This window comes from Rhamphochromis sp. 'chilingali' (genome assembly GCF_963969265.1).
Source record: "Rhamphochromis sp. 'chilingali' genome assembly, chromosome: 1".
Classification (NCBI taxonomy): Eukaryota; Metazoa; Chordata; class Actinopteri; order Cichliformes; family Cichlidae; genus Rhamphochromis; species Rhamphochromis sp. 'chilingali'.
The window spans coordinates 17998521-18023159 of record NC_137929.1 but is presented as its reverse complement, the minus strand read 5'-3'; the positions used below and the strand labels follow the sequence as shown (position 1 = coordinate 18023159).

Genomic DNA, 24639 nt, shown 5'->3' with positions numbered 1-24639 from the left:
TTTCCCTGTTCATGCCCTATCGGCCCCCCTGGCTAAACTTTGCTAGATCCGCCCCTGCACAGTTACCAGCTGTCAGCTAGAAAAGGATCCTGGTGTAGAAAGTAATATTAAATAAATTCTAACAACAGCTTATCAAGGTCAAACGTTCTGCTGTTGTTCAGCCGCTGGTTTCCTCTTTCTGGTGCGAAGTGGGCCAAAAACAAACTAGAGACACGGACTCGCGACAGAAAAGCCGATCAGCTGATCATTGATCAGTTTCATGATTGAAGTAGCAGCAAGAAGAGGCAGTCGCTCCATATATCGTTATTAAGCTTAACGCCGGAATGCTTTACAAACATTCAGAGATGAACTTACACATTTGCTTTACTTCTCTCTGGGATAACTTCCTCGGAGATGAAATGCCGCATTGGTAACGAGGCTACAAAAACACACAGCCGCTCTATCACGTGAGGCACACTGCTGCCACGTGCTACGGTTATGAGCCGAGTTACGCCATGTCGCAAGTTTTGTGAGGTGCTTTTTTGATATTTAATGGATCGGATTACATTTTTTATTTCCCTCCGATATCCGATCCAGTAATTCACGTCAGTATCGGACCGATACCCATACGTAATATCGGATCGGTCCATCTCTAATAATTACAGATCAACATACAAGTGAAGATCTTTAACTACATTTAGTGTTTAAAGCAGATGCTGTGCAGGTTTGAGATCAGCAGCTTTCTTAAAGAGTCCAAGGATCCTGTTGACCTTGTAAAGTTCAATGCAATCTAGTATCCATGTGTGGGGCATTATGTCATAGGCTTTCTTGTAATCAATCCAGGAGGCGCACAGGTTGGTCAATCTGGTCTTAGAGTCTAAAGTAACTGCTCTATCTACTACTATATGCTGAAGGCCTGTGCTAGCCAGCTGTGTGGAATAATTCATCACCTATACAACCTGAGCATGCACCTCCAGAGAGTCCCAGTGCTATGGAAAACATCACGAGTGGTCCCAGTGCCTAAGAAAATCATCCAGGGCAATAAATGACTACAGGCCTGTAACACTAACCTCTCATGTTATGAAAGTTACAGAGAGCTTATCCTGGAACACCTCAGACTCCTTGTGAGCAAGACCCTCTGCACTTTGCATACCAGCCCCACTTAGGGGTGGATGATGCAGTGATACATCTGCTGCAGAGAGGGTATTCCTCCCCCGACAGACCCAACACCACAGTTCGGATAATGTTCTTCGACTTCTCTAGTGCCTTTAATACGATCCAGGCAGGGCTGCTGAGAGAAGTTGGAGAACATGCAGGCGGAGGCTCCACTGGTCCAGTGGATCACCGACTACCTGACAGGCAGACGACAGTTTGTGAGACTGCAGAGCTGTGTGTCAGAGAGTCTTAACAGCAAAATAGGAGCATCCCAATCAACTGTTCTGTCCCCTTTCCTCTTCACCATCTACTCGGCCAACTTCAAGTACATCACAAAAACTTGTCTCCTCCAGAAAGCCTCTGATGACACGGCCATTATTGGATTGGACACGGAGCTGCCTACAAAAAGGGTTTTACGAAGGTTCAGCTCCTTCAATGTATGCAGCAGCCTGCTCTATATGTTTTATCCGTCTGTTGTTGGCATGAGGAGGAGGTGATCAGTGACAGAATGCTGGCAGTCATGGACAATGACTCCCACCCCCTTGATAACACACCTGACAATCTGAAGAGCAGTTTCGGCAACAGGTTCCTTCAACCTCGCAGTCTCGCAGGAACATCACAGGAGTTCGTTCCTTCTGCTGCCATCAGACTCTTTAACTCATCCACAGATCCACACATGTGGAACAGTATTAATGACACTTTGATGCACCCCATCACTTTTGTACACCATGACATATTTGCCCACATGTTTTTACCTATATTGCTATATTCATCTATTTAATATTTATCTTAATATTCATCATAACTCTGTTTCTACCCTCATATCTGGCTTTGCACCCATTTAAGTTCAAGGTGGTCCACAGGTCGGGAAGGCAGATGGTCGTGGCCGATTTCCTCCCGGTGGGGGAGTAGGTTCGGCAGGATCTAGCCCCAGCCTCAGTCAGGTGGTGGGGGTGGGTGGCAGGGGTGTGGTCCCTGGCTCTGCTGCAGTGGAGGCGTGCTGCAGCAGGGAACAGGGAAGCTGAGGGCCAGGTGGAGGGGATTTCACTAACGAACGCTCTCTCTTTTTGTAGTGATGCTGAGGACCAGAGAGGGTGTGTGTGTGTGTGTGTGTGTGTGTGTGTGTGTGTGTGTGTGTGTGTGTGTGTGTGTGTGCAGGAACAGCTGGAAAGCTGTCCAAAGGCGTCGAGTTGCCGACCAGGAAGCTATGTGGCTGAGCTCCCAGGACGAAAGGCTGTCTGAGGAAACGTTACAGCAGGTTGTTCCTTCTGCTGCCATCAGACTCTTTGACACACTAAAAATAAACTGTTACACTACATTTGAAAGCTGTGTGGCTCCATGATGTGTCAAAGTATAGTACTGTAAAGATATGTTCAACAAAAGCATTTCCAATATTAGTTGTATCTGTTATCAGTGTGGATAACCCTACGGTAAATAGCTGATGCTATTTAACACATGCGGTGATACCTGATATGTGAAGCTTCACTTACCTTTTCTTACACTTCACATAGGTGCCATATTCATCTTTCCCACAATTTCCAAAATCATTTCCTGCTGCATTGACATCTTCAAAGCAGACATCATGGGCCGGTTGAGCTCCTGGAAACATATACCCAATTAACTCTATTTTCCCAAAATACCCCAAAGGCAAAAGTCACTACATCAAAAGTTGAGTAACATTAGAAATGTAAGGATATGTGAATGTTTGGTGCTTTGAGTGCTTTGTGAAAGTAAGGATAGACCTTTCCAAGTACCAGGCTATTTACTATGTACTAAACTTCCTGAGAAGAGAACACAGATGTTTGGATGACTAGACGGAAGAGTTACAAGAAATTGAAGACATCACTTTTAGGAAACATAAGTTGGAATACAATGTCAACTAACTAACCTTGGTAAGCTGACAGTATAGACATTTCATTTGTAGTTTTATTAAATACTGACCTTCAACAAAGACTTAGTGGTTTATAGGCATGTGCAGTAAATTAATGTCATATTGAGGGAGGTGATGAAGTGCATGTAAAACCATTTTCATTACCGTAGCCCCAGAGCTGCAAGCACTGCTGTTCATGGGTGAGGCACATGCCATTGTAGCAGTAGGCCATTCCGTATTGACAAGAGGAGCCATCCAGCAGGTAAACGTTGGCAGGGCAGTAAGGAGAAGCCCCAGTGCAGTATTCTGGAAGGTCACATGCTCCTGCTGGGCGCCGGCACATGGTACCCGCCTGCTTCAACTGACATGCGTAGGGAACAGAGGGTGAGGAAGGAGGAAAGGAGCACAAGACATGGAGAAGCATCTTTAGTTTAGTGATACTTAGCAAAATGATGCACACTGAAGCCTTCTACATATAAGGATTAAAGTGTAAATATCTGCCTACAAATACTTCAAATTTGATTTCTGATGCGTTTAACTAGAATTTTCCCAAAGCAAACAGATTTTCCCAAGCAAATGACAGCTCTACCTCCCATCACCATAGGGGTAGGCAATATACAGAAGGTTTATGAAAGCTTTTTTCTAGAAAATATCTTTGTGTGTTCATTGTTGATGTAAAAAACAAAATCCTGGAGGTGGTTTAAATCTAAAAGCACACTTACACATTACAAATAGTTATTTGAACCAATGTTTATATGAAATACTCTTTAGTCTAAATGAGAAGAAAAACTAAAAACAGTATTAAAAGAGTTTTTAAGTAAAACCATTAGGTTTAAAATGCAAACGTATAAAGGAGAACAAACAAATTGTTGCCACAATGGATGGACCAGCACATCTGATTTGGACCTGATTTTTAACCCACATCCCCTGACACAGCCCTACCATTTATCCAACCTCGGGACCTGCACTTGGAGTACACGAGATTATCTTGCAACACTAATCCTTCACTTGTAAGGCGAGTGTGTTAACCATTATACTCACAAGACAACAAATACAGGGCTCTAGAGTGCGACCAAATTTTTCAGTGGTGCGACTAAAAAAAAAATATTTGGTTGCACCTGTGCGACCAACTGTTCAGGTAGCAAAAAAAAAAAAAAAAAATCTGCAACCTTCCCTGTGGTCAACAACAGACACACATCATGCCCCTATCGTGGACTAAACCAATCAGAGATAGTCAGGGGCGGGACCTCTCTGATTGGCCGTGGTCCAGTTGAAAGTGCAGGTGGAAGTGGGAGGTGAGTAGCTTGAATAAAGCGATATCAATTCATTAAATCCAGAATCAACTTTTAAATATAACTGTGTTTTGCCATAAACAAGAAAGAAAGCCCAGCAGAGGATGTACTTCCTGAGGCAGCTGAAGAAATTCAACCTGCCAACACGGACGATGATGCAGTTCTACACTGCAATCATCGAGTCCATCCTCACCTCCTCCATCACCGTGTGGTACGCTGGAGCCACTATCAGGGACAAACAGAGACTGCAGCGTGTTGTGCGCTCTGCTGAGAAGGTGATTGGCTGCAGACTCCCATCTCTGCAGGACCTGTACACCTCCAGGACACTGCGGCGTGCAGCCCGGATCTCAGCTGACCCTTCTCACCCTGGACACAGTCTGTTTGACCTGCTCCCCTCAGGCAGGAGGCTCCGGTCCATTCGCACCAGAACCTCTCGCCATAAGAACAGTTTCTTCCCCTCTGCTGTTGGACACATGAACAATAACCATATGACTGTACCCGCCACTAACACATGACCCTACGCTGTGTCACTGCATCATTCTATGTTTGGCACTGATCACCACCTGCACTCATGTATATATCTTTCAACGTAGCACTCTTAATTCTTATTCTCATGTATATATCTCATGTATATCTCATGCACATATCTTTCCACGTAGCACTTTTAATTCTTATCCCTACTTTTATTTTTTTCCATGTCTATTTAAGTGCTATTTATGACAGCATGTTTGCACTGAAGCACCGCAGCAATTTCCTAATGTTGTAAACCTGCTCAACATTTGGCAATAAACCCCATTCTGATTCTGATTCTGATAAACGCCAGATTCTCAGATTAAAGCTCACAAAACCATTTCAACAACAACCAAACAGCAGATGAGAGCAGGTACACGGATTCCACACAAAGATGTAAACACAGACCCGACGCATCAGAATCAGCTTTGTCTTTCTCGGCTTTCTCTTACTTTGCACCCCTCGCAGCACATTCCATGGGCACACTGGACCGCCTCCTTCAAGGTACAGTTATTGGGATTGCAGCAGTCGTTTTCACATTCCTGTTGACAATCATACAATAACACACAATATCAAGGTTTAAACACTGAAGCGTACATAACGAAAAACAATAATAATAAAATAATAACCTCTGCTTTAACTTTAATGATTCGAATAAAACGGACTTCATAAATGATTTGAAGGTTATGTTTAATCACCTTTTTTACAGAGTAAGCTCAGTTATGTAAAAAGAACTATATTTAACCAATAAGCAAAAGCAACTACACACACACACACACACGCGCGCGCGCGCACACACACACGCACACACACACACATACTTCTCTGTTCAGAGTATCTGTCTGAGCTGCTGCCTTGTTCTGCCTCGTTCTCTCAGGTCAGCAGACCAAATGCTTTTCCTTGTTCTAAAGACATAATGGATACTCGAGGGGACAGGCCTTCGCAGTTGCGGCTCCAAAATTGTTGAGCAATGTGTGACTGCAATGTGTATGACAAAAGAATTTCCCTCGGGATAAATAAAGTTCTTCTTATCTTATCTTATCTGCACATAAGGAAGGCTTAAAAACGCACTTTTAATCCACTCACCGAAATCAGGACTCGAGTCTTGATTTCCACTTTGACATTCAGATGACGGGATCAATATTTGGTGTAAATAACATGAACTAGCTGCATTAGTACTAGCATAGTGGTGAATAAGTATAGAAGTGTGTGTGAAGTCTCCTCATTTTCTTTCAAGACTGTCAGTGGACCACCGCTTTTGGCACCAGTAGAAAACAACAGTGATCGCAGTACATCCATACTCCCTAACAAAGGCTTGTATGCTGAATCACAATGGGCACAAGCACTATTTCTATGCAGAAGTGCTTTCTATCTAACATTACTCCTTACTCCAATGGATGCATCGGAAACAGACTTGGGGTTAACCTCATGCCTAAGGCATGCCAACTTTAGGGTTAGGGATAACCTAACCCACCAACCTTCTGATTAGTAGATGATCTGCTCTACCTCCTGAGGTACAGCCACCGCAGTGGGCGTCGTATCACAGTCTCAAAAAAGTGCTGTTTAATTTTTTTAAACAATACAGTAAATAAATGCATCTGAAATGCAGTGATGTGAAGTCATTACTTTCATAATAAGAATACTCTGGCTTTTCTCTTCTATTTAAACCTACATTCGACAAAGATGAGAACTCTGCACAGTGGTATGACAATTAAAAATCCGATTATCTATAACAACATAGCATAGCATTTCATCTGTTTTTAAAAGCTGAAAAAACTACAGAATGGACATGATGATGAGATGGTTTTGTCAAAAGTTGGATATTTTCTCTTCAGCTAAGTTTTGTGTGAAAATCAGCTGACAATTGTCTGCAAAATAATTTAATAATAGGACAAGTAAATCATAACCAAGGTTTGAAGCTGTTACAAAAAGTAAATGAGCATCAAAAAAGTTTTTTAACTTACGAGAATTAAACATAATGCATTACTTTATTGCAGGGGTCAGGCCTGTGTCCTGCAGGTTTTAGATGCGTCCTTGGTCCAACACAGCTGATTCAAATGGCTAAATGACCTCCACAACATGTCATGAAGTTCTCCAGAGGCCTGGTAATGAACAAATCATTCGATGCAGGTGTATTGACCCAGGGTGATATATCTGCAACCTACAGGACACCAGCCCTTGAGGCCTGGAGTTTCCCACCTCTGCTTTATTTATCCTTTTATCTGGTAGGGAAAGTTAATATAAGTTCAAATTGAATACTTGTCCTCACATCTGGTTCTCCACAATCACACTCTTCTCCGTCCTCCACAAAGCCGTTGCCACACTTCTTGCCCCCCACCAGATCGTTCATGTTGGGAATGTTATATAAGCACATGCCCCCTCCCTTCTGGAAATAGCGGTCCAAATCGCGTTTGCTGCAGTAACTGAAGACTCGAGGGAATGGGTGCCTGGACAGGGACATTATCATATTATTAACATTGAACAGAAAGTAAAAAAATATCAATGTTATGCATGCATTTGTACATTTTACAATTATTCAATCTGTAAGTATTTTGACTGATATACTATTTAAGTCATTAGCAATTAGCAGAGGGAGAGAGAGAGCATGTGAGAGACAGAGGTCACAGGTTCTGAATGAGCTGTGTGTTACTGCTTTGTATAACTTGAACTATTTTTTTTTCAAAGATAAAAAAACAAAGGTGAAGCTGTGAATGATGAAGTATTTTAATATATTTTGCAGTTAGGCTTAAACATGGCTCTTTACCATCCCTGCTCCCATCACAGAAACCATTAATATTGAATGTACGACTACCACAGTAATCTTGGACATGGGTGTAAGAAAAAAAGAAGGAAAAAGCGTGCATGGGCAAAACACCTTCCAAGTACTATTCAGCTACCTCCCTCTTCTCAACATAGATGCTCATCTAGAGGCTAAATCCATGGTCATCATAATCATCAAGGTGATATATAAAGAAGATGCACTGACTCTAGAACAGTTCTGCACTTATCTTAATCCCGTGGCCTTCTCAGCTATTGCCTAGACTTTTAAGCCACTTCCTTTGTAAACTAGTCACGTGTATAAGCTGACAGACCAGGGATCTCAAACTCAGAGGAGCTGGGGGCCACTGCTGGCACTGTCATCTCATCAGAGGGAAAGTCCACAAATATTTCCAAAAATTTAGTGTTTTTGTTTATTTTAAATATGACAAAAAAACCTATGACTGAACGTTATTGGAAAACACAAACCGTGTATAGACGAGTCTTAACAGTTTACTTACAACTGGGCTCGTCAGGCACTCTACACTTGCAGTGGTTATTATTATATTTACATGCTTTCATCTTCTGTTTCTCACCAGTAGCAACTTGTACTTTTCAACTCTCCTTTTCCTCCGTGCCTCGCACTCACACACACACACACACACAAAGGGAGGGGCAGTCCCACACATTCTCCTTGCAGCACGGACTACACTGTCCATACACTGTCACAAAGGGCTATGCCTGTAACACTGCTCATATTGCCTTCATGTTAAATCATTTTTTTTAAATTATATATATATATATATATATATATATATATATATATATATATATATATATATATATATATATATATATATATATAAAAAAACACCCAGCACGCCCCTGCGGGCGGTTTATCCTTCAAGCTCGGGTCCTCTACCAGAGGCCTGGGAGCTTGAGGGTCCTGCGCAGTATCTTAGCTGTTCCCAGGACTGCGCTCTTCTGGACAGAGATCTCCGATGTTATTCCCGGGATCTGCTGGATATATATATATATATATATATATATATATATATATATACACTCAACAAAAATATAAACGCAACACCTTTGTTACTGCTCCCATTCCCCATGGGATGGACGTAGAGACCTAAAATTCATTCCAGATACACAATATAACCATCCCTCCCAAACAGTGGTCACAAATCAGTCCAAATGTGTGGTAGTGGGCACATCTGCTATATTGAGATAATCCATCCCACCTCACAGGTGTGCCACATCAGGATGCTGATCTGACATCATGAGTAGTGCACAGGTGTACCTCAGACTGCCCACAACAAAAGGCCACCCTGGAATGTGCAGTTTTGTCTCACAGCAAAATGCCACAGATGCCACAAGCAATGAGGGAGCGTGCAATTGGCATGCTGACAGCAGGAATGTCAACCAGATCTGTCGCCCGTGCATTGAATGTTCATTTCTCAACCATAAGCCGTCTCCACAGGCGTTTCAGAGAATATGGCAGCACATCCAACCGGCCTCACAACCGCAGACCTCGTGTAACCACACCAGCCCAGGACCTCCACATCCAGCAGGTTCACCTCCAAGATCGTCTGAGACCAGCCACCCAGACAGCTGCTGGAACAATTGGTTTGCACAACCAAACAATTTCTGCACAAACTGTCAGAAACCGTCTCAGGGACGCTCAACTGCATGCCCATCGTCCTCATCGGGGTCTTCACCTGACTCCAGCTCGTCGCCGTAACAGACTTGTGTGGGCAAATGCTCACATTCGATGGCGTCTGGCACGTTGGAGAGGTGTGCGCTTCACGGATGAATCATGGTTCACATTGTTCAGGGCAGTTGGCAGCTGAGAATGTCCCAGTTCTTGCATGGCCAGCATACTCACCGGACATGTCACCCATTGAGCATGTTCGGGATGTGCTTGACCGGCGTATACGACAGCGTGTACCAGTTCCCACGAATATCCAACAACCTCGCACAGCCATTGAAGTGGAGTGGACCAACATTCCACAGGCCACAATTGACAATCTGATAGACTCCATGCGACGATGTGTTGCACTGCATGAGGCAAATGGTGGTCACACCAGATACTGACCGGTTCTGGGTCCCCAGACCCCCAATAGCGCAAAAAACTGCACATTCCAGGGTGGCCTTTTGTTGTGGGCAGTCTGAGGTACACCTGTGCACTACTCATGATGTCAGATCAGCATCCTGATGTGGCACACCTGTGAGGTGGGATGGATTATCTCAATATAGCAGATGTGCCCACTACCACACATTTGGACTGATTTGTGACCACTGTTTGGGAGGGATGGTTATATTGTGTATCTGGAATGAATTTTAGGTCTCTACGTCCATCCCATGGGGAATGGGAGCAAAAACAAAGGTGTTGCGTTTATATTTTTGTTGAGTGTATATATATATATTTCTTCACCTCAATATGCGGGCTGCAAGTAGGGGTGACGTGGGCTGCAAATGGTCCCCGGGCCGCGGGTTTGAGACCCCTGTCTTAGACAGTGCTGGAGGAAAGCAATCCTTAGGTTTCAGTTTAGCTCCACTATAGCCACTGCTACTTATTGTAAACCGTGAAAAGCTTACATGATATTTTGATTCTACGCTTTCTGTCTGATATTGTATTGTATTATGTCAGTTTGTTATATTGTAATTTTTATTGAACTAAGTTGTTTATCATGTTTATCAAGGAACAAAGTCTTTCACACAAATACTTGTTTTCCTTCATTCAGATTTGTAGTACCTATTTACAGGACAACACAAGAAAAACAAATTCAAAGGCAAAATATAAAAATCTAATAAAAAATTATCAAGGGAATAGTTTGTTAAACAGCCATGCTAGTATTTCAGCAGCTAGAACTGTTTTTCATGTGTCAAGTAATGTAATGTGTCAGTGTGTTATGGCTGCTTCGTTCTATAAAACATTTCTTCCTGTTAAAAGGTTTTTTCCTTTCGTTGTTGCCACGTCCTTGTCATGTTTACTATATTATTGTAGGGTCTTTATAAGGAAGCTTGAGGGAATTGCTGTTGTGGTGCTATATAAATAAAATTGACTTGAGTTGAAATCAAGGTGTTAGTAACAACATCTGAGGGTGACTAGGATGTTTCTTTAGTCCTGTGCAGAGCTCGTGGCTAACCCGGTGGCAGCGGCCATCACACAGCCTCCTTGATCGGCAGTGGCCTCCACACAGCAGCTGTCATGGTCATGGCTCATCCCAAAGTTGTGGCCAATCTCGTGGGCCATGGTGGCTGCAGCACCAATGGACAGCTCTGAGTGGTCCTGTAGAGGAATAACAAAAGGAGCTGTCACTTATGTGATGCAGTCTATCAACAATATGTTCAAACTAATTTAATATGGGTGTGTCAAAGTAAGCTGACTTCATGGTTGGGCCAGGTTATTATGGTTATTGTTAAGTCTATTAAAATGATTTTAGTGCATCTAAGTTAAAAGTTGAACTGTGGATTTGTATGTTGTATCTCAAAACTCCTGGTTATAAATTTGTATTTGTTTGACTGATTGTCTAACTTTGTGTTCCTTTTTCAGTGATATATTATTTTTTTGATTGTTAACTTTTCAAACTGACATGTTTAAAGAATGAATTTGTTACTTTTAACATACATTAAATTATATCTTTATTAAAGTAACAAAATGAGTGAGTGTGTTTCCAGCATGGCCAGAGGGGTGCTAAGCCTAGAAGACTCGCAACACACAGAGCTCTTGATTTTTTTTAAAACTTCTATATTACAGTTCGTTAATACCAAAGAACCATCTCCAGTACTTTCTCCTGTCTCAAAATTTCATGTCAGAAAATAATGTAGACATCAACAGGCATAACACGCACATACGATTTACACACGGTTTACACATGCCTCAATTCGTGGGCATGTCCATGTCCCATTAACAATAGCTTGATAAACAAAATAAAATTATTTTTCTAGTGTCTAAATGGATGCTCAGTCAACCAGGTACGGAAATGGTCATGACAATTTGCATATTAATGAAGAAACTGACCTCATAGCCCATTTTTTGCCAGTTGTACTAGTTTCAGTCAGTATGTATGGTTTAAAAGGTTAGGGAAACCTGCAGTCAGCTGAGACTGAGCGGCTCATTTATCATCACTTCGATGAGTGACAAAATGTTTCTCCCACTTAAAACGCTACGTCCAGGTGAACAGAATAAACTTTTTTGGGATTTTTATTCCATTATTTCAGACTGCAGTGATCCCAATAATATGTGGGGTACATCAACAACATTTATTTTGAGTCAGATACTAAAGGCTTCTCTAGGAGCAGCGGCTGTCTCGCTATCTGAGCAGTACAGCAAGTTTTTCTTTTGAATTCAGCTGTTGCTAGAAAGCAGAATGATGTCAGCTGTGAATTATTATAAGAAAATGAAAAAGCTAAAAATTAGAAAAAAAACCCTCTGGATTTGTAATTTACCTGTTTATATAAGCCTGTTAATTAGTGGGCTTTTAACCTGGATCATTGACCATCTGATAATACAAATAAGATGGTCAGTGATATTTCAGTGGATACTCTCCATGCCCAAAAACAGACAGTGAAGCGAGCAGGAAAAAATTACATGACGTGAAGACAGAGAAAAAGAGGAGGAAGAAGGAAAGAAAAGTAGAAATGTATTTCCACATACCACATTGATGCCTCCAGAGTTTTCCAGGCTGCACATCCCCTCCAGTGGTGCCATGCCGATAGTTGTCCCCTTGAATGTCACACCCCTTTCACACAGAGAAAAAACACGAGAAACAGAGTGAATTATGACTTAACCTCAACCTTCTTCCTGTTCACTTCGGGGTCCACAGTGGATGCACTGAATGCAGTTGGTCTCTTGGCATGCTAAAACAGAATCAAGCTCTGACTGAATAATGAAAACAAAACAGATCCTAATGTATCAGCACATCTAATCACCGAGTCTACATTTTTCTAATTAACATTTGTGCTGCTCCTGCTACTATTTTGAGTTTTTTGCTCTATTGGAAGCAAAATCTTTTGTTTGTTTTATAAGCATTTATTAGTTTATATATTAACCAACTGCCAGAGGCTCATCATACAATGGTGAGTGCAGAGACACATGGCACTGTGCTAATTATCAGCCCAGGTCTAAACATCACAGAGGTTGAGCGCAACTGATTTAATACAATTCTCCTGAGCTTGATATTCAGTGAAACAATTACAGATCAATCCTGTTACATCGGATGCTTTCACAGTATAATGCATGGATGGGTAACTGATCACCACCTGCACTCATGTATATATCTTTCTACGTAGCACTCATAATTCTTATTCTCATGTATATATCTCATGTATATCTCATGCACATATCTTTCTTTCTTTCTACATAGCACTTTAATTCTTATTGTCTGCACTGAAGCACCGCAGCAATTTCCTAATGTTGTAAACCTCAACATCTGGCAATAAACCCATTCTGATTCTGATTCTGATTCTAATTCATTTTCCCAAGTAACCACATGGGAAAGTGGGAGTGTTACACCAAGGTTACACCAATGTTATGATGCTTAGGCAGCAATTGTCCTTCTCTCCTGGATCACCTGGTGCTTTCTCTGGTGCCAAGCAACGGGGCTGTGACAGCCGGAATAGCTCTTTGGGTCCGGCAGCAGGTACCTACCAGGTGTAGACCGGGAAGGAAAGAGGCGATGAGCCAATCCATAAGCAGACGAAGATGTCCACTTTCCAGCTTACCACTGCGTTTCCCCCGTGAATGGTGATCCAATATTATTGATTTTACAATTTGAGTAACAAGTGCCAGAAACAGCACAAACACAAACACAAATGGCAGTGACAGATGGCAGGCCACTTTAGAGTCGCTGTGAAAATGCTTAACAACAAAAATGTAATAATTAAATGTATTACATTCAGACATGCTGCTGAACCTGCACCTGCTCAACTTCCCTGATTTATTAGACTGAACATGGTCAGAGATGCCATCACCTCTCCATCATGATTAAAGTTTTGCTTGTGTTTTCTAATCTGGTCTAAAGACCGACCTTTTCGGTTTGGCTTTTAAACCCAGTCTAGAATGTTCAGTTTGATATTGATGTTCTATAATTTTATTGGTTTTTTTTACTATGTATTTTATTTATAGTACTTATATTTTATTAATCTTTTGGCTCTCTTCCACAGCATTTCTTTTATCCTGGCTTACTTCTCTTGAACCTTGAGGCTGCTGTTGTTGTGTATAAATAAAATTGAATTGAACTGAATTATGTTCAGCACTTTGGTCAGTACTCCCTGTTTTTAAAGTGCTTTATAAATAAAGTTGGCTTGGCTCAATTGCTCAATACTGGCATGTTGAATATAAATAAAATACATAAACAATAAATATGTTGAATTAAAAATGAAGAATAACAGTGATTTTAATCACAGGCCTCACTGAGAGAGCCTCTACAGAGTCTGAGTCCTGGATGTTGTTTTTCTCCTCTTGTTTTTTTGTTTTGTCGTCTTGTGATAGGAGCAGTAAATTCTAAGAATACTAAAAATATAATTTGTAGGTGGTTGAAATAAGAGATATTACTTCCTGCCATTGCAGTATTGTATCACAACACTGTAAAGGCTTGCTGGAAATACTCCACTTAGTCTGCTGACACTGTGACCCAGTTTCAGATAAACAAAAGATAAACGTTGGAGCCTAATCAGTTTCACAGCCACCCCAATTCTTGACTTATTTGACAAAAGAAAGTCACACATTCTTTCATAGACCTTTAACAAATAATATTTTTTTTAAACTTCTTGTCAATGAAAAAAGGTCACATTTTCTGTCACGCAAGTTCATGTAAAGTCACTAAGAATATGAAAAAGTGAACAAATGTCTATTATGTAAACCACTTGAATGGATTCATAAAATAAATTTAGCATTTATTCCGCAGACAGCAATGAAGCCATACTGAATTTGTATACTAAAGTCATGAAAATATGTTTTCACAGGACCTTATGCAGAGGCATATATGTGTAAAACTGAGTACACAGGAATTTAAAGGATAAGTAACAGCCAGGTGCTGCTAATCATTTCATTAATTATTTTTGAGAAAATGTAGTCACCTCGATAGAAGCTGAATTTTTGGCATTCAGTGGTATGTTAACAAAATGTCACAATCTTCCTGAGTAACTGTAAAACATTTCTTCACAATGATGTGAGAGTCATTCAGAAAGTGATTACTGCAAGTTACTACTTGCTACTGGTTTTACACACTGTTGACACATTATTTTTCCCTTGACTGTATAGTATAACTATTTTTTTAATGAAAAACCACAGTCGGCATATCCACTCTGTTTCCAACTGATCACTGAAAAGGTAGCTGTGAACTGACAAGAAAAATATTATTTTGATTCCAACAGGTATGAAAATGATTTAAAGTTCCTGCTTGAAATACAAAAATGCTTCAGACAGAGGTGAAAGACCCGATGTAAACAACATGATTTTGTTTTCTACATGTCTGGTGTTGGCTCAGTGCTGTGGTATGTTTCTTACGTAAGCAACTGGGCATTGTCATGCTTCTTGCGTGATTTTAGCTTCTGTCTCCATTGGAGGAAGGACCAAAGAGTTGCATTTGGCTCCTCGGTGATGATGCACTGATCTCTTTTAGTCCAAACCTCCAGACCAATGAGAGGCACACGGATGTTCAGAGCCCTGTAGAACTGAACATAGACACAACAGATATTATTTTTCTACATTTTTCCAAATGGCAAATAAAAAAAAACAACAACAACTATTACTAGTGACTGTCACAATATTAAAACTACTGACAGGTGAAGTCATATTAAGTACTGTATTTGTGTGTTTTCAATCACTACGGATTTAGAACATAAAAGTTATCTCAAAGTAGATAACTAATACATGACAAGGAAATATATGTGGACCCAGCAACAATAGCTTGTTGAATCAAACTGTCTGTTCTCTGGAGAACAGGAGTGAACAGCAGAAGCCCTCATCCTTACCTTATCCACATAATTAGCAATTTCCATTATCCTCGCCTTAGTCTTTTCATAATCTTGATTCTGCCGTTGAAACTGCACGATTACATAAATGAATGTTAGCCATGAGGGGAAAATGTAAAACATTTTAGAAACAATTAATCCCGACTGATACCAATTAGAGTGGGAGAGGACTTCAGTCTTCTTATTGGTAAATATATTTTATAACACTTTGCCCAACTTAGAATCTCTGAACATTGTATACACTGCTGGATCTTAGTAATGCTGATGGTGGTTTACAACTAAAATGTGTTTTTCCCTTTAATAAACATCAAGAAGAATACTGGCGAGAATACTGTCAGTATTTTTTAATGAATTGTGTTCCAGTCGCCTTACATGTGGCAGGAGCCCAAAGTGTACTTCAATTGAGACATAGTATTTAATTACTGCAGAACAACCATTTGAAAGTCCGTCCACCTGGCAATTCAACCTAAATCTATCCCCACATTAAGCAGACAAATACTAACTCCACTTACTTTTGCCTCAGTACAACTACTAGATAAGCTTAGAATTGTCCATATAAAAGAGTCATATTATCTTGAATTACATAATTGTTTAGTATGTAACTGAGTGTCCATCCTGCTGTGTGAGTTTGATCTTAGCAGACAAATGTAGTAGTAGATTATTCCTGTAGTTGCACAGGAATAATCGGCTTGGGCATGAATAAGGCAGGTGATGAGTCATCTTACCAATGTATTATCCGCCACAATGTACAGTTCGATGTACTTAGTCGTACCCAAGGTATTCCTTTTAACCTGCCATTAAAGAGAAGAAGGAAGGAGCAACATGTTTATAAATACAGTAACATAAACTGATGGGCTAAAACACTCTCAAACAAAGATAGGAGATAGGGAATACCTAAAATGTTAAGAGACACATACTTGTCAGTCCATTAGAGTGGACGAATGTGCAGAAAAGGTGTAAAAAGGCTGTCACAGACTTGACATGAAATATTATACATATTTAGACAGTGAACTATGGGGAAAAACACTGGATGAAGATATAACTGCTCAGCACTAAAAGAGATCCTTTAAAGCAGTAAACAAAAACAAAATATTGAATCAATCAATTGTATTTATATGATTATATTATATTATATTATATTATATTATATTATATTATATGAAATAGCAACAACAGTCAACAGTTAACCCCCTATGATCAAGCAGTTGAAGGCTGCCAACTGCCCTGTTGGGGCTGACAGGAGGACGACAAAGCTAAACATAACATACACTGTGGAAGAGACCCAGAGCCCCGGCCTTATTGGGCAGTGGGGGTGTGAGGCAGGGGTGTGGTCTCTGCATTCCACATTTCTCGTATTAGTGACTCGTCTCCGTGTTCCATTTAAAGTTTTCCACAGCAAATAAAAGCTGCCTCTCTCAGTTGAACCGTTTCATTGGAGTCCTGTATTTAAGTCCTACCTCTGACTGCTACACAGCACCTCCATGGTAGCTTTAGAAATGTACAAAAAGACAACATGGTTTGACAAGAACAAAATATGATTGAATCTAAGCAAAACTAAAATCATGTTATTTGGGAATTTTCAAATTAACTCATAAGCACAGATTCACAAAGATGGTGTGGAAATAGAAAAAGATCATGAGTTTCTTGGTTTCTGGTTCATTTTTACACTGAACAAATTATGTATTAAGCAATATACAACCTTCCTGACAATATTATAAATCTGTTTTCTAAAAGGAATGTGGGATACAATTTGAGGGAAGAATTACATTTAAAATATTCCTGTTTTCCTTATGCTTTGTTTGATTGTGTTTTTTCTTTTCTTTGTTGTTGCATCACAAACAAACAAACAAAATTGACTTGCCTGCAGTGAGTCCTGGCCTTAGTCCAATGAAACATCTTTGAAATAAATTAGGTCTTATTGTGTCACACCCCTAAACCTCGTAAAAAGCTTTCCTAGAAGAACTGAATCTGTTATAGCTGCAAAGGGATGGCCAACGTTTTATTAGACCCTATGGATTAAGAATGAGATGTCACTCAAGTAATTCGTGTGTGAAGGCAGGTAAGTAAATACTTTTAGCAAGAGAACATAGACGCCAGTGGTACCTTTAGAGAAAGTGCTTTGACACAGACATGAAAGCTACAAAATAGACTGAATGGTGGTGGAGTGGTTTAGAAATTCGCTCACAGAGAGAAGGTTTCTGGTTTAAATCCTGTTTGAGGTGGCTACACATATTCTGGTTGTGCTTTCTCCCTTTTGGGGGAGTAATTCATTATTTTTCTCTGTTCCAGATCTGTCTATATAAACCTAATGTAATTTTTGACTTAATCAACCCAATTTGGTTTAGAAAAGGTGTACCACTGATTTCTGGAAGACTCACCCTTGAATGAAATGATGAGAGCAGATTAGAGAAAAGGTTGGGCTGTGTGGTGTGATGCGTGTGGTAGCAGCTTCCACCCTTAATTGGCAGCTTCATGGTACTCAACAGTGAGTGGTAGACTGGATCTACACTGCTGATTGGCTCCAGGTAGTAGGTGTCACTAGAATTCAGTGATATCAGCCCTCTGTGTAAAAGGGGGAAAAAGTGTTGCAGTTTGAATTGAAGCACAAAGATAGACAAAAAATACAGACTTGTTTTGCCTCCCATAGCAGTCTGACTGCTGAAGACCTGTGTGAGTTACAAAATGTGATCCCCAGATAACACAACCGGCAAATGCAAAGCAGGGGCAGGATTCACATTAACATGTACATCCCTGTATTAACCAATGTCATATAGGCCCAGTTTATTTTTTCATGTCACTGTTGTGATGAGACCTTAAATAGCATTTGCATTTTCTGTTGTATGCTTCCTTTGGTGTTCTTGTTATGTATAAAAACGTGTTTTTTGAAAATAGCTGATCTGCACTTTGCCAACATGTGTCAAAAAATATAGTTCAATAAAGTTGCTCTATGTAGTGTTTAACTGTTGATATGCAGCGTTATTAAATTTATTGTTTATGCAACGGTTGACATAGCACATTTGCTTTTGAGAATATTTTAGATGGCACTCATCATCAGAAAGGTTGCCGACCCCTGTTGTAGCCAAAAGGATTTTATTTGCCATATCTTCACAACAGCTGCTCATATAACAGCCACGGGAATAAGGATTAATAAACTAGTACGGCATGAAGCAGAACAAATTAGGATGAAGTATCTGTGGCTCTCTTCAGACCTCCCTCCAATCTTGCCATTTAGGAAAAGAAGGATATCACATCCCAGACTAAAGACTAAAGCATCACCATACTACCAGCAAACAAAAGGAGATGCATCATCGTTCTTAAGGCTAAGCTAATTTGACCTGCTACTAGCCTACTCAGTTAACTTGTGCTTGTAGCCAGGTAATGCATGCAAGAAGTGAAGCAGTTACATGTGAGTGAAACTTCCAGCCAACTCAGACATTAAAATACAGACATTTATCACTACATCCAATCCAAAAGATTGATATACGTTTCAAAATGATTAAACTAAGCTTATTATTAATCTTAGAACTATGGTATCTAACCAGATTCTTACTCTTGATGGCATTACCTTGGCCTCCAGTAACACTGTGAGGAACCTTGGAGTCATTTTTGACCAGGACATGTCCTTCAATGCACATATTAAACAAATATGCAGGACTACTTTCTTTCACTTGTGCAAAATCTCTAAAATTAGAAATATCCTGTCTCAGAGTGACGCTAAAAACTAGTTCATGCATTTATTAAGTCTATGTTGGACTACTGTAATTCATTATTATCAGGATTTCCTAAAAACTCCCTGAAAAGCCTTCAGTTGATGCAAAATGTTGCAGCAGGAGTACTGACAGAGGCTAGAAAAAGCAGATTTTTCCTATATTGGCTTCTCTTCATTGGCTCCCTGTTAAATCCAGAACTGAATTCAAAATCCTGCTCCTCACATACAAGGTCCTGAATAATCAGTCCCCATCTTATCTTAACCCTTTAAACCCTAACCCCTTTTTAGCAAGGGTGTCCAACTCCAGGCCTCGAGGGCCGGTGTCCTGCAGGTTTGGGTTTAAAGGGCTAATGACCTTATAGCAGCAGTCCCCAACCTTTTTTGTGCCACGGACAGATTTAACATCAGACAATATTTTCACGGACCGCCGTTTAAGGTGTCACGGATAATTACAACAAAATAAAATGATACGACCAAGACAAAAACTGTGGTATTTTGTAAATATAATAATAACCGCGAAATCACTGTGTAATTGTGTAACTCCGTTAGCAGCGTCCTCCTGAAATGCGGCAACAACATTGAGAGTAACATCCTCTTCTTGCCCTTTAATGCTCTCTGGTTGCTATGGTAACATGCAAATATTTCTTTCAAAATAAGACACACAATTACAACATGGGAAAGACCCAGGGAAACCAAGTTAACGATAAAAACCCTGAAAACCATATATTTCACACTCGAGCCTCAACTTTTGCGGCCCGGTACCAAACGACTCATGGACCGGTATCGGTCCTTGGCCCGGGGGTTGGGAACAGCTGCCTTATAGTACCAAATCACCCCATTAGGGCACTTTGGTCTCACACTGCAGGGTTACTTGTTGTTTCTAGAGTATTTAAAAGTAGAATGGGAGGGAGAGCCTCCAGTTTTCAGGCCCCTCTTCTGTGGAATCAGCTTCCACATTGGATTCAGGAGACAGACACTCTCTACTTTTAAGATTAGGCTTCAAACTTTCCTTTTTGCGAAAGCATATAATTAGGGCTGGATCAGGTGACCCTGAATCCTCCCTTAGTTATGCTCTGGCTCTTTTCCACAGCATGTCTTTATCCTGTCTTCCTTCTCTCACCCCAACGGGTCATCGCAGAAGGCAGTTTTTCTCTGTATGAGTTATTGTAGGGTCTACCTTACAATATAAAGTACCTTAAAGCAACTGTTGTTGTGATTTGGTGCTGTATAAATAAAATAATTTGAAAAATTGAAAAATAAAATTATTAGACAATCATTCACTGGACCTAGAAGAAGCATTCTGTGCAAAAGCAAAAATCTGTAATCTGCCTTTCCTCATCTCCAGTATTAAGCAGCATAACTACTTTAAAAGCCTCAACATAAACACTTCTCTGACAGCCTGGTGGGAATTCCTAAAAACAACTAAGTCTTCGCTTATTCCATGTAAACTAACACCCTTTTGGAACAATCCAGTTGTTTATCAGAAAAAGGGTATACTAAGTTTTTTATCATGGTATGAGAAAGGGATTTAAAAAATCTAGAACATGTTATACAAGATGGAAAATTCATTTCATTTGAAGAACTATCAAAACATAGACTGAGCAAATGTGACATTCTTGAATATCATCAACTGAAATCCATCATAGAAGAAACATTCAATCCTGGTCAACTGAATCAAGAAATACCTACTTGGGTAACAAAATGTTTTAAATACCTGCCCAAACGGTGATCAAAAATGCTATAAGCTATTGTTTAAAAATGACTAAATGCCCCAACTTACAACTTACACAATAATCTCTATAGAACACACTACACGGGACAAAGGTTGTTCCCAATGGGTCTTACACAATCGAACATATGCACCTATTGCAAAGACAACTCTGTTGAGAGCTATGTGCATGCTATATGGTTCTGCATGCCTGTCCAACAGTTCTTGCAGAAGATATGTGAAGACCTAACCACGTGGTTTAGTTGCTATATCTCAACCTCACTGTGCAACATAACATAGTTAACATAAGTGAACTAGATATGGAAGCAAATACATCATGTGTACTCCTTACTTCCTTATGCATCACCAAGAAAAGCCTGATGCTTATGTGTTCAATATAAAGATTTAGTTCTTGACCACATTGGTCTGGAGAAAATGTCTGTCTCCTCAAAACACCAACTGGATGAATTTATCTCTCTCTGGTTCCCACTGATCAATTCCATTACTTAGTGGGGGTGATCTGCTGTAGTCTCGTTTCCCTATTTGAATTGGAGGTGGATGGTGGTGGTCTCCTGGGCTGCAGGTGACTGGCGGTCTTCCTGAGGGCTGGAGAGCTGCGGTTGCTGTTTGGCCTGTGCATCTACCTCAGTTGGTGGTGGTGGAGGACTGGGGTGGGTGCTGCTTGACGGTCTTGAGATGTGGCCCTGGGGTGCTAGTGGTGGCCTTTGGTACTCTTGGAAGCTGCGGATAGCGTGGTTGTACTGGTTTTATCTCTGTCTGCCCCAGGTTTCTGCAGGGCATTGCTGCAGCTTCTCACCCTCATTATCAAGTAAATTTGTCACAAAGACACAGGCATTCTCACACTCACTCACTCTCTCCCTCTCACAGACACACACACACACTATAGGAATATTGTAGATTTATGTATCTCTGTATTTTTTTGTGTGCTGTACATTTGTTTTGTTTTGCTTTTTCTGTCTCTTACAGGTGCAGCAATAGGCAATACAATGTGCATTCCTATTTGTGGAATACACGATTGCTTTTGTAATTGTATCATCGGATCTATACCCATAAGTTCTGGACACAGATGAAGAAAAGAGCTGAACTGTCAGCTGATCCCAACCAGGTGGTGAGTTGGATCAGGTGGCGGATAGTATGCCAGCACGCCTAAAGGTGGAGGTTATCCCCGCTGTTATGTTTTCCCCTGTTTGTGTCATTAACTAAGCAGGAGTTATACAGAGCCAGACAGATAAACACGTTAGCTGTTTACATTCAGGCTTCTTCTTTTTATTCATTATACCTCAGGAAGATACACACACATTACATGGTGACCACTACTGGCGATAGCTTGTATAACACATATATAACACCAGTGACGTGGCACCAGATAAATGAAAAAAAGATAGATTAATGTTTGTTTATGTTCACCTAATAACACTTGATACAGTGTAACAACAATTAATCATGAGGTAGGGACAGTACCTGAATCCTGAGCATGTGCGGAGTGCAACCCAGGAATCTGGATGTTTTCTTACATGGCCATGGTAAAAGCAATGATCCTGAAAGAGAAAAGATTTAGAAACATTATCTCCATCTTTCATTAGCAAAAAAGCTCTACAAAAATACAGAATTGTTTCTTCGGTGTGATGGATTGACCTGTTGGAGATTAGATTACTTTTGTTAGAGAGACTTCTGGATGTTATTCAGGATGTCACCATAGACAAAGTTGAACAGCTCCTCCTTTCACTTGGTTGCATCTGGCTGCACAACATCAGAGAAGTCTTTTAAGTCTTCACTGTTTTGAGTTTTGAGAAGTCATTTATGCTTGTAGTTTCTATAAATATAATTTGTTTTCCTTGTGGTTATGATTTTTCCTGATTCCCATATTGTTCTATTTCTGTATTGTTCTGTATGATTGATTTTAGGTTTGTTAGTTTCCTTTAACTCAGAAAATTTGCAACCTCGCCCATTCCATTGCAACCTCGCCCATGTCCTGTATATGGACATATTACCAGTACAGTTAAGGGTACCTTTCACCAGCTTCCATCCTCACCACTGCCAGCCAGCTCCTGTCCGCAACCATCCTTCTTTCTGTCTGTTCAGGAAGGCAGGTCTCACAGCAGTGGATTAAGAGTAGCAATTCCTCACCTGAGCAAGTGTTTGCTCCCATTCTCGTAAAAAAACTGTTCTTGTGACGCCACAGTTTTCCCCAGTGTTTTCCATCAACCGGAACAGTTTTCCCTCTGGTTATGTCTGGTTTATGTTGATTTCCTTTTAATGTGTTCAATACTTTTTCTGTCATTTCCTACTATTACACATTTTTACAGATATCTATGGTTTTTTGGGGGTTTTTTTTGTATGTGTGGATGTATGGTTTTTTTTTACTTACATCTGGTGAGAATTTAATACCAATAGCACATTTGGAAAGATATATACTTAGACAATTGAAATACACACACACTTAAATAAATACATATTGATTTATATATGTCCACAAAAATTACAGGAAGTCCTTGTCTGACTTGGACGTAACTGACATTTGGCAAGTTGGGAGGGTGTGTTTTATTAATTTACATTAAACTCGGATCCAGATCATGCGAAACATTTCCTGTATTTCCTGCATCTTTTCAACAATTCAAATCACGTAACAAGGAAGTCACATCAACCAGGGCCTCGTTTGTCTTTACCAATGACTGTAGAAAACATGGACGACGCGACAGCACCTCCTCCCATTGTGCAAAAATGACTGACGACTCGTTCAGTTAAGGAAAATACAACCATGTCACTGTTATGAAAAAGACACACAGTTTAACATCTTATAGACACAGCTTTGACTAAGAACCCTCTTTTTATTCTTACTTTATGGCTTTAAAAAAATATCGAGATATATATCATATGTTGCCATCCAGTTAAAGAATATCAAGATATGATTTTTGGGTCATATCGCCCAGTCCTAATAGAGACTAGTAGTGGATTTTCAGTGTTTCCCTGTGTTTCAACAGCACAGTTGTATTTCTGACAGCATAAGAATGGCCTGCCTGGTGGAATTACTACAAAGAAGAGCTTTAGGGTGGGCCAAGAAGTGTTAAAAACTAAGCCCTGCTGACACCTCTAATTCTCGGGGACCCTTGGCTTTGTATTCACAATCCTAACCTTGACTAGTTTCACACTGGCATCTCTGGTTTGAGGACATGGCAGTGGTTTTCCATCAGGACAAGTAATCAGAATCAGAATATTTTATTAATCACCAAGGGAATTATGTGGTTACAGTTGCTCCAAGACAATATCAGGAAAAGACTGAACTAAAATAAATGATACCAATATATTACAAAGTTTACAAAATATAACAAATAGCTCAAATATATATAAATAGCTAAATAATTAATATCAAGAATATTACAGAGGTGAATATATGATTGACATTTTACTCTAAACTATAAGCTTGTTATTTTCCCTGTAGAGCATATGCAATAGGGTGTAACTACTGCACTGTGCATTAGGTGGAGGAGTTGTACAGGGTTAGAGTTAGCATTGATAGCCACAGGCAGGAATGATTTCATGTGTCATTTAGTGGTGCATTTGGGTGATCTTAGGCTACGTTCACACTGCAGGCGAAAGCGCATCAAATCCGACTTTTTTGACCCTATGTGACCCATGGTATGATAGTGATCATGGT

General features: G+C 40.2%; 1 protein-coding gene across 3 annotated transcripts in view; it reads right to left on the bottom strand.

Moving 5' to 3' along the window:
• The window catches only part of adam19a (ADAM metallopeptidase domain 19a), a 107180-nt gene that overhangs the window by 21467 nt on the left and 61074 nt on the right, over nucleotides 1-24639 (bottom strand). For all 3 annotated transcript variants that reach the window (XM_080872622.1, XM_080872623.1, XM_080872624.1), the window contains 11 exons: nucleotides 22446-22522; nucleotides 17925-18108; nucleotides 16272-16337; nucleotides 15547-15618; nucleotides 15080-15246; nucleotides 12227-12311; nucleotides 10716-10858; nucleotides 7076-7253; nucleotides 5259-5348; nucleotides 3170-3365; nucleotides 2625-2733 (listed from right to left, as the gene is read on the bottom strand). In XM_080872622.1, coding sequence (XP_080728748.1) covers nucleotides 2625-2733; nucleotides 3170-3365; nucleotides 5259-5348; nucleotides 7076-7253; nucleotides 10716-10858; nucleotides 12227-12311; nucleotides 15080-15246; nucleotides 15547-15618; nucleotides 16272-16337; nucleotides 17925-18108; nucleotides 22446-22522 — 1367 coding nt within the window. The remainder of the gene's footprint in view (nucleotides 1-2624; nucleotides 2734-3169; nucleotides 3366-5258; nucleotides 5349-7075; nucleotides 7254-10715; nucleotides 10859-12226; nucleotides 12312-15079; nucleotides 15247-15546; nucleotides 15619-16271; nucleotides 16338-17924; nucleotides 18109-22445; nucleotides 22523-24639) is intronic.